Raw genomic sequence first — 9,654 nt, 5'->3', positions numbered from 1 at the left:
TGTGTGTGTGTGTGTGTGTGTGTGTGTGCACGTTCGTTTGCAAGTGGGTGCATTGCTTCAGCCTTCAAGCTAATAAAGAAAGGTTAAAAACGAACACGTCTCTCAGTGTCCCGGGTCCAGCTGCAAGCATTCCTCCAACCGCCCCAGATTCCAACATGGAATTTCACAATGCTGTTCTCACACCCCTGCTATTGCAAGAAACAATGGACAGAAAAACAATCAAGTAGGTTTCGTTTAAAAAAAAGAAAAAAAAGAATGAAGAGACAAATCTACATATACGACGACGACGAAAACAATCGTTAATAAAGACATGCAAAAAAACGACTCAAATGTTGCACCGCCGTTCTGAACGTCGGCTCCCTGGTGGCAAACCCTGCAAAGAAATTTCCCTCGCCGTCCCCATGAATGACATTTCAGAAGGAAACACATTTGTAACACACTGCTGTACAGTAGCTACACTCGCACACACTCCCATCCCCCCTTCTTCCCATCTAATTTACCAGCATGGGATACATTTAGATGCACGCGGAGGGTGGGGGGTGTAGCCACACTACATGGTCGTCACATGACTGCATATCATTTGTCAGGTTGAAAGCCAATGGGAACGTGCCTTGTGAACTACGTCAGGGGGGTGGGGTTGCTCGATGCTTCGTGTGCGTGTGTGTGGAAACCCCTCCACCGCCACCAACCAAGTAGTCGGCTACACTGAGCGGCTGTGTGTGTGTTGCTCGGCTGACCTCCGCACTGAATGGACTAGATTTCCCCCCAGCCACGTAAGTTACAACAGCAGCACCACGGGAGAGGATGTGTTGCTGAATCAAGGGATAGGGCCTGGGAAAGTCGGCCGGCCGTCCCTTCCACCTCTTCAGCAGCTAAAAAAGAACCAAAATCCCATTCGCGTTGGATTAGAAGGAATTCGTCGCGGAGGACAATAAAGAGAGAAAAGGCACGACACCGCTCCCCCCAGCCACAGCACAAAGACTCCGCGGTTCCGGACGTTTTTTTTTTTCTTCCTCCATATTTTGGTAGATGACAATCGCCCGTGTATGGATGTTATCTGGGGGGGGGGGACAAGGCCGTAACACTGACCTGCTTGTAGTTAGCGAGAAAAGCTAACTCGATTAGCACCTGCACCTGCTTGCAAATCAAGCGTTGATTTTTTTTTTTTTTTTGGTTGCAAGGCTTCCTTTGGTAGCTGAAGTCAGTCGTCTGCAACACGACTCGATCGCAGGGTTTTCCTGATTTGTGCCTGCAAGTTGTGTGTATGTGTTTTTTTTCTTCAATGCAACGTGCCATACGTTGAACCGGCAATATAAGCTACAGAAAATAGGTTGGAGGCTCGTTTAGTCCCATCTTCATTCATTGCAAAGCCGACGTTGGATACGTTGCCTTTGTTGCAGTTTTTTTTCCTCTTTTTACTGCCAATTCCTGCAACATCTATTGACTATATGTTCTACGGTTTGCAGTTGGGAAAACTTAAAAATGATTTTTATACCCAGGCTATGTCTGTTGATCATAACGCAACAGTGGCCAAATAGTAGCTTAACTTTGTAAAAAATCAAATAAATATATATATTTAACTGAAGCCTTTCGGTAGTGTGTGGAGATCAGCCCCGTTTACTCGATCATGCATGATTGCCCGAATTTACCTCAATAAGTAGCAAGCAACAGCATACATTTGAATCGGGGTATACATTTTTTATATTTGATTCAAAAAACCTTTTCTCGAAAGTATTACATCATTGCAATAGCCCCACCGTTGCACTGATTCACACGGAAACCAAAGTAGCAATAGGACGACGAGGAGGAAGGCCCCGGGGTTTTGTGGAGTTATTACATCATTCCTAATGAACATACAGAGGTCAAATCCCATTAACATTTCACGTTATGGGAGATCACGGCACAAATCGCACGATTTTGAAGAGTTGTCTTGCCTGCGGACTACAGAATCGAGCCAGAGTTTCAGTCCCAACCTCGGCTCTCCCAGCCCGCCCGAGACCCCGGACTCCTCGCACTGTATCTCCCGTATCGGGGACTACCTCCTGCTCGAGCCGCTGGAGGGAGACCACGTTTTTAGAGCCGCCCACCTGCACAGCGGGGAAGAGCTCGTCTGCAAGGTGAGTGATCGTGCAAATGTTGCATAAAAAAGTCTAACGTTACTGCACTAGTTGGTGCCGATGCCGGTTATTGTCGTTATGTGCAGAGAAATGCAAGCCAAACCCGTTAATGTTTGTTGAGTTGACCTTTCCCATTTCTCTTTCTTTGTGTTGCAACATGCCCCAAAATGAGCCCCCCTCCCCCTAACATTAAATGACAGACCTCAACAAGAATAAGAATAGATCGACTTTTGAAACGGGACTACACACACACACACACACACACACACACACACACACACACACACACACACACACACACACACCTGCAATGCTAAAAGGAGAAGCACGAGCTACCTAAGTGAAAAAAGTGAATGTGAAGCCCGACGCGTGTCTCCAAAGCCGTGTGGAGTGAGTTGCATGATGTAACATTGACAAAGGAGCGAGTAACCACGCACACATTCATTTCAAAGTCCTGCCCTGTACACGCACCATTGTTAACCATTGTGCAAAATGTAATGGGATTATTTGTCCCTTGGAAACCCTTTTCTTTTCTTTCTTTTTTTTTTGCCCATGAATGCACATAGGCGTCTTATAAACTACGGGTACGGTGTATGGACACACGCAAATGTCCGTGACAATAATTTACACTAACAGGTTAAGCAACTGCGCCAGGGTTGGCTGTGGCGTCGACCATTTAGCATTAGGAATTAGAGCTCCGCTCCCCCAGGAATGAGGACATGGCCTTTTTTTTCATCACCACGGGCAGCCTTTATTGACTTCAGCGAATTTGCAATTAAAAGTGCATAATATCCCCAGGAGTGCATTCAACATTGGAGCCCTAAAGCTGGCTAAAGAGTCTCGAGGAGTCTAAATGATCGTTATAATGCACTGCTGGACCCGTGGAAGTCCCCCCCCCCCCATCCCTCTTTCCTGAGGTAAATTGTCACCATGGCGATAATGAATTTGTGGCTTTTGACAGAGCCTCCAGTCCAGGACCATTTGCGACTTGGAACACAGTTTCATTGTATGTCCAGCCTCAAAGCAGCCCACAAAGATCAATTTTCTGCACACAGGATTGATGGCTACTACCAAGCTGGAAGCCCTGGGTCATAACTTTGAGACCTTTGAGTGTGGTGGAAAGTGCTGGTATTGACCAAGGGGCTGAGGGAGGGGGCCCCTCTTTCTCACCTGCACACGCTGTGCAGAAAGCCCACGGGCTGGGTTACTATAGAAACGGAACAAGACACCTGGCGCGATCCCTGGCCGATGTGCCTTTCCCTTCACCAGCTCGCTGCTGCTGCTGCTAACTATCGCCCAGGGCTGCGGTGAGCCTCGCCACTCCGGCCTCCAGCGAACAGGGGTTTAGTAGGGCAGGGTGGGAGCTGTGGCGTGCAACAAAGCCATTATTTGGGTGGGTTCACATTCTGAAACAAGGCCCTGCGTTTTTTTGGAACCTTTTTTTTTTGTTTGTTTTAAAGGGGCCTCTATGCTAGTATCATTATCCCGTCATTACCCATTTCTTAACAGTGTGACCATCCCTAGTGTCCTATGTATGACCAAATAGGGCCCCTTTAAACGTTCACAGGCCACGGTTCGAACGGCCTATAGACGGCTTCACAGGGCTCCTGACGCGACGACCCTCTAAACAGGCCACGCCTCTGTCTCCCTCCCTCCCCCCTCCTCCCCACCCCCCCCTCCTCCTCCCCCCCAGGTGTTTGAGATCGGCCGCTACCAGGAGTCCCTGGCGGCCTACTTCGCCCTGGGCCAGCACCCGCACATCAACCAGATCCTGGAGATCCTGCTGGGGGAGACCCGGGCCTACGTGTTCTTCGAGCGTAGCCATGGCGACATGCACTCGTTCGTGCGCACGTGCAAGAAGCTGCGCGAGGACGAGGCGGCGCGCCTCTTCCACCAGATCGCCTCGGCCGTGGCGCATTGCCACGACAACGGCCTGGTGCTGCGCGACCTCAAGCTGAGGAAGTTTGTGTTCAAGAACGAGGACAGGTGAGAGGCCCCCGCCGCCGCGGTGTAGCTTGTGGCTTTCATTTTCTTGCGCAGTCCTGTCATTTGCCGCGTGTCCCCCCCCCTTCTATCTCCCATACCTTCCTCTCTGTCTCACTCTATAATGCCAAAACAAAATCTTATCAAGTGCTGGATGAGGTTCCCTTCTGATTTTCCAGCGGTTGTGTCATGTTGGATGAGTGCAGGATCGGTAGAACAAATGGATGTAGAAGCTGGGTCATGTCAGGAGTTGAATGTCAGGCATCCGTCATAGGATGGATGGATGGATTGGGGGGGGGGCCTCCCTTTAACCCGATAAGCCCCGGACAAAGTAGAAGCCTGACTTTTTTTTTGCAAGACAGATGTTCAATTAAGCTTCCTCCTGCCGATAAGCTAGAGTAGCTTTGGAAATCGCGTTGGCGACACGTGGGCATGCTGCCACCTGGTGGCAGCTTATGGGAGTTGCGTCTATGGGATTTTTTTTTTCCTTCCCCTTGTTTCCACAGCAACCGGTGTGCTCATAGCACCCTGTGGTATGCCCCCCCTGCTCCCAAAGGCTGTGGCAGAGGGAGCCCTCGAAAGGCGATGCATAATGTATCGTCACAGGGGACCTTTTATGGTGCTATTTACCCCCCCCCACCCCTACCCGGAGTGTGACCGTACCAGACGTCGTACAGCTGACCGCTCGCTCGCCCTCTGGCCGCCTGCTGGCGGCGTCCCAGTCACCCGAACGTGTGGCATCGTTCCCTGGCTCGGGCCAGTGGAAACGGGAAGCGGAGCCGCTCAATGTATTCCACACCGTTCCCCGGGACCCCTGGCTGCCAGGCCGGGGGACTGACACCCCGACGGCGTCTTTGTAAATGATTTAATGTTTCGCCAGCGCTGACGGCAGCCAGAGCGTGTCCTTCTCACCCGTCAAGGATTCTTATTGTCGTTATTGTCCTAATCCTGGGGGGTTGAAGGTTGAATATTATTCGGATGGCTCAATCTTCCCTCAAACCCAACCCCCCCCGTCCCTAGCTGTTAATGTCACCCTGCAGATGTCGCGCTGTGTAACGTGTGCTGTGACGGAGGGTGGGGTCAAGGGTCAGCCGCCGGTGGAATTCAATAGCGGCGCAAAGCCGGCCTGTAAAAGGCCTGGCGGGCGTCTGCCCCCTGATCCAGTCCCCCCGGGGCGGCGAAACCCCTCCAGCTATTTTAGGACTCTCCACCACAGCCGCGACCCCGTGTGCCGCGCGCACAGAGAAATAAAAGATGGGACCTCGTCACCCATCCTGTGAAAGGGCATCGTGTTTATTTCGTCACCCCCCCCCCCCCCCCCCCACCCCCGGCTGGCTTTCTGCAATAAAATTGTCACCGTCTTTCCGAAACGTGTTAACTTCTTGGGCCGAGACTCGACACACAAATGCATTCGAGTCGCCCCGTTCTTGTGCACTTGTCCCTGCGTCTCCTTCGCCAACCAAAGTGACTGTAGTGCGCCAGACTTGAAGCGGGTGGAATTTTCCTACATGGGTGACGGCTGTAACTCTATACAGTGCATCAGGATAATGGAAACCTATATACCCTCCCTAACCCCAAACAAAAGCAGGCGACCACAAACAGCAGTGTGTTGCCAAGCCACTGAATAGGCTTGCATGTCATCACATGCACACGTTCCACAGTGACAAAATAATTGAAGTTGAAGTGTGTGTGTGTGTGTGTGTGTGTGTGTGTGTGTGTGTGTGTGTGTGTGTGTGTGTGTGTGTCCTCATTCACATTGCGAGCACGCGGTAGGCTTCCGGAGAGAGAGAAGAAAAAAAAAAGACTCTGGCTACAGTACTCCCTCTCCATTTTATTTATAGTCTCTCTTCCCCACAGACGCCTGCACTCACGCAGTCTGCCTCGCACCCTCCCGTCTCAAGTGCGGTTTGCCCGGGTGTCAAACCGAGTGTTTAGTCAGTCACCGACCGCCATGTGCCACCGCTTTAGATCACCGGGGGTGTGTCCACCTGTGAAGCTCGCACAAATGAAGTCGAGTTTTTTTTTTTTGTTGTTGCTTTCTAAGCGACTTCTTTCATTCATGCAGGGGCTCAATTTTGAACCCCTGCGCGTCTGATTGAAACGCGGTTCACGCGAGGACACAGTTTGGTGGCGGATGCCAACAACGCTGATCCTTCCTCAAAGCCTGTTCACAGGGACTCGTCGGCGACCGGCTGTGCAGTTTAACATTTCTAATACGTACACGAGTGGAGGAGACTGTCAAAGCTGTGAGGCGCACCAGCGTGACGTGCCCCCGTTTCCTCAGACGGCCAATGGGGGGGGGGGGGTGGAATGTGGAGCACTGGAGATAACGCTCCCGATAAATTGTTCCACTTAAGCCCCTTTTCGGCACTTAGTCGGATCTCCTACATCCACGACACCGAGGAGGTGTGTGTGTGCGAAGATGCTCTGTTGTGAAAGTGACGGTAATTGTAGCAATGGCCATGAAACGCTGCGTTGGCGCTGCGTGCCGCTGCTGTATTGCGCTGTATTGCCCTGCATCGCGGTGTCACTGTAATGACCGCCAGCGGATTTCCACGCTGTTCTTTGTGTTTGAATGGCTTTTCTTTTACGCCCGTGTCCCTCCAGGAGCCTCGTGAAGCTGGAGAGCCTGGAGGACACGTACATCCTGGCGGGCCACGACGACTCGCTGTCGGACAAGCACGGCTGCCCCGCCTACGTCAGCCCGGAGATCCTCAACGCCAGCGGCAGCTACTCGGGCAAGGCGGCAGACGTGTGGAGCCTGGGCGTCATGCTGTACACCATCCTGGTGGGCCGCTACCCCTTCCACGACGTGGAGCCCGGCTCGCTCTTCAGCAAGATCCGCCGGGGCCACTTCAGCGTGCCCGACACGCTCACGCCCAAGGCCAAGTGCCTGATCCGCTCGGGTGCTGCGGCGGGACCCCGCGAGCGGCTCACCTCCCGCGAGATCCTGGAGCACCCGTGGTTCGCGGCGGCGTCGGGGCTGCCCGGGAGCGGCGGCGGCGCCGGCACCGGCGGCCCCCCACGGCGCGGCGGAGCGCGACCAGGAGCAGCTGGTGCCCGAGGTGACCATGGAGGAGGAGCTGGAGACGTTCTTCAGCTGAGTGTCCCGGAGCGAGAGGGGTGGAGGGGGGGGTAGGGGAGAGGAGGAGAAGATATCCCTCCCCTCTTAAAGAACAGCCCAAGCACAACAATAACAACAACGAAAGAAAGAAAGAAAGAAAGAAGGGACAACTCAAACCACAACAATAACGGCCCCCGTTTGGTCGCTGCACCGCAACAGTGGTTGGTGTAGATTAGCAGGTGGACATTTTTTGTCACTCACAATATATATACATAGATATGTATATCTATATATGGATGTATATCTATATATAGATGAAAAAAAAAAGGTGTTTCAATCATGTTTCTTTTTTTTCCATCATTTCTTTGAGCCTGCCTTCCCCGGTGCAGACAGATGGCGTCTGACACGTTTTGTCATCTTGTCACCTGCAGCCGCAAAACCCCTCACCCTTCGACACCCAACCACCCCCCCTCTCCCCAATCACCCCCCCCCCCCCAATTTGCCCCCCCCCCCCCCCTTTCACCAGAAATGCAACCACGCAAACGATGTAGCAACATGGCTCTATAGACTGCTCCGTCCTGGTTTTTGGGCGGTGCCCCTTAAAGTTCCTCAGCTGACACTACGCCACGGCGCGGAAGGAACGAGAGGACCGAGGACCAGAACCAGAACCAGAGGAGCGTTTATTTTTCCCCTTTTTGTGTTTTTTTTTTTTTTAAGTTAACTGACTGCAAGTCAACCGCAACACCACTCCTTCACAATATCATTTTAGGTTTTTTTTTTTTTATTTTTTTCCACGCGCGCACCTCGTAGCATGATAATAGTGTTGGTTCGTCACTGCAAGGCAGCGGGTGGATTTGGATGTAAACCGCAGCACAGTTGTTTCTAAGAAGGCAAGAATGGCGCGACCGCCTCGCGCGGCCGTCCTTATCTTAGGGTGACCTCATCTATAAGCTTTTTGTCCTTTTTTTTTTTTAAGTATAAATTCTCATCTGTTTTTTTTGCTGCTCTGTTTTTGTTTTTCTGTCAGAAGTTCCATCAAACATGTACTCGCAGTATTCAGGCTTTTTGTTTTCAATTTCCTCCTCCAGCCCAGTTACCGCCTTGTTGTGGTGGTCTATTTTACGTGTCCCCCCCACCACCATTTAGTTTGTTGTTTTTCAGTTGGTTTCCCCACCTTTGTTGTTTTCTAAGCTATTCTATGTTCATAGCATCGTCACTGCTGCTTTGTCCTCCTACTCTCCACTAGGCCTTCATTTGCAGCCGTTCCCATGGTAACGCCCCCAAAATATGTTATCACGCACTCGATGGGCGACGATTGGTTCGAAGGGTCGAGTCCACCTCCCGAAAAGACAAAAAAAAAAAATACTAGCTTCCTCTTATTTAAATTCATACTTCATTTGTAGAAAGGAAGAACTTAACATTTATTTAAACAACTATATATAAATATAAATATATATTTAAAGATACATTGCAGGGGTTTTTCTTAATTCCGAGAGTCCTTTCGTTTAGTTTTTTTTTTTTTCATTTTTTTTTTTTTTCATGTACAATGTAGGCAATATCTTTGACACAGGACCGGCAGGACGCGCGCAGAGGGGGTGGGTGTCTGCCTGTCCAAAGACGTTTAAAGAATAAACACGTGTATATTTCGTGCCAGTGTTTCTGTACCTGACCCGCTCACGGCCACACCTCCCACCCACCCCCGCCCTGTCCCCCCCCCCCCCCACCCCCGCCCTGTCGCCCTCCTCCCCTATTTCTATTGTAACTCCACACGGATTATTGGACGGTAACTATTATGACTTTGACATGGTCTCTCCAAGGGCCTCCTTTTGTTAGTTTTCTACTGCCTGCGTAGGTTTTTCTTCTGCAAAATGGTCACGTTCTGAATGGGTGCCAGTGGACAATGTATTGTCGTATCTCAATGTTACTTGAATTTTTTTTTTTTTTTTTATATAGTGATTGGCATGTGCCCTATGAATGCTATAGCTTGCCTAGCAGTGAAAAGGGGTGGGGAGGGATCTGTTTTTTGTTCTTAAACAAAAAGTAAAAAAAAAAAATACTTCTTGATTTGCTACTTTTCTTTCAGTTTATTTTTATTTTTTATTTTTTTGCGTTTCAAACGGACAACTGCTTTTTTGGTTTTGTTTGGCGAGATGAGCTGCCCGTATTTCAGTTGGTGCTAACTTTAAAAGTCCTTTTGAGTTTCATGGAGGGGTTGGTGCATGGTGGATGTCTGCCTCAGATGTTCAGATTGTATCGTAAACAGATTCTGTGTTGTTTGTCCAAATTTATTCGGTAAATAAATTGTGATCCGCTATCTGTTTGTCGTTCTCATTGTTATTCCTGCGTTTTCTTCCTCGTGTTAAGGCAAGAACTGAATTCTTATATTAAATGATTAAAGGTTTATTTATTAAGTATTTGGCATCTAAATTGTACATTGCCTGAGCATATGGCCAGCCTATTTCTTTACAAAAAAGTATTCTGCGTTGTCTG

General features: G+C 50.1%; 1 protein-coding gene across 1 annotated transcript; it reads left to right on the top strand.

Moving 5' to 3' along the window:
• Positions 1 to 532: 532 nt before the first annotated feature.
• On the top strand, positions 533 to 7,204 carry LOC311371469 (tribbles homolog 2-like; the record flags this gene model as incomplete). The annotated part of the gene is given in 4 exon segments (XM_084489517.1): positions 533 to 2,117; positions 3,811 to 4,103; positions 6,708 to 7,118; positions 7,120 to 7,204. Coding segments are annotated over 4 exon segments (1,059 nt in total). The 5' UTR covers positions 533 to 1,847.
• Between the last annotated feature and the right edge of the window lie 2,450 nt (positions 7,205 to 9,654).

This window comes from Micromesistius poutassou (genome assembly GCF_964030765.1).
Source record: "Micromesistius poutassou genome assembly, contig: SCAFFOLD_5789, whole genome shotgun sequence".
NCBI lineage: Eukaryota > Metazoa > Chordata > Actinopteri > Gadiformes > Gadidae > Micromesistius > Micromesistius poutassou.
Note: the sequence above shows the minus strand (reverse complement) of the source record. Positions and strands in the feature narration are given on the sequence as shown.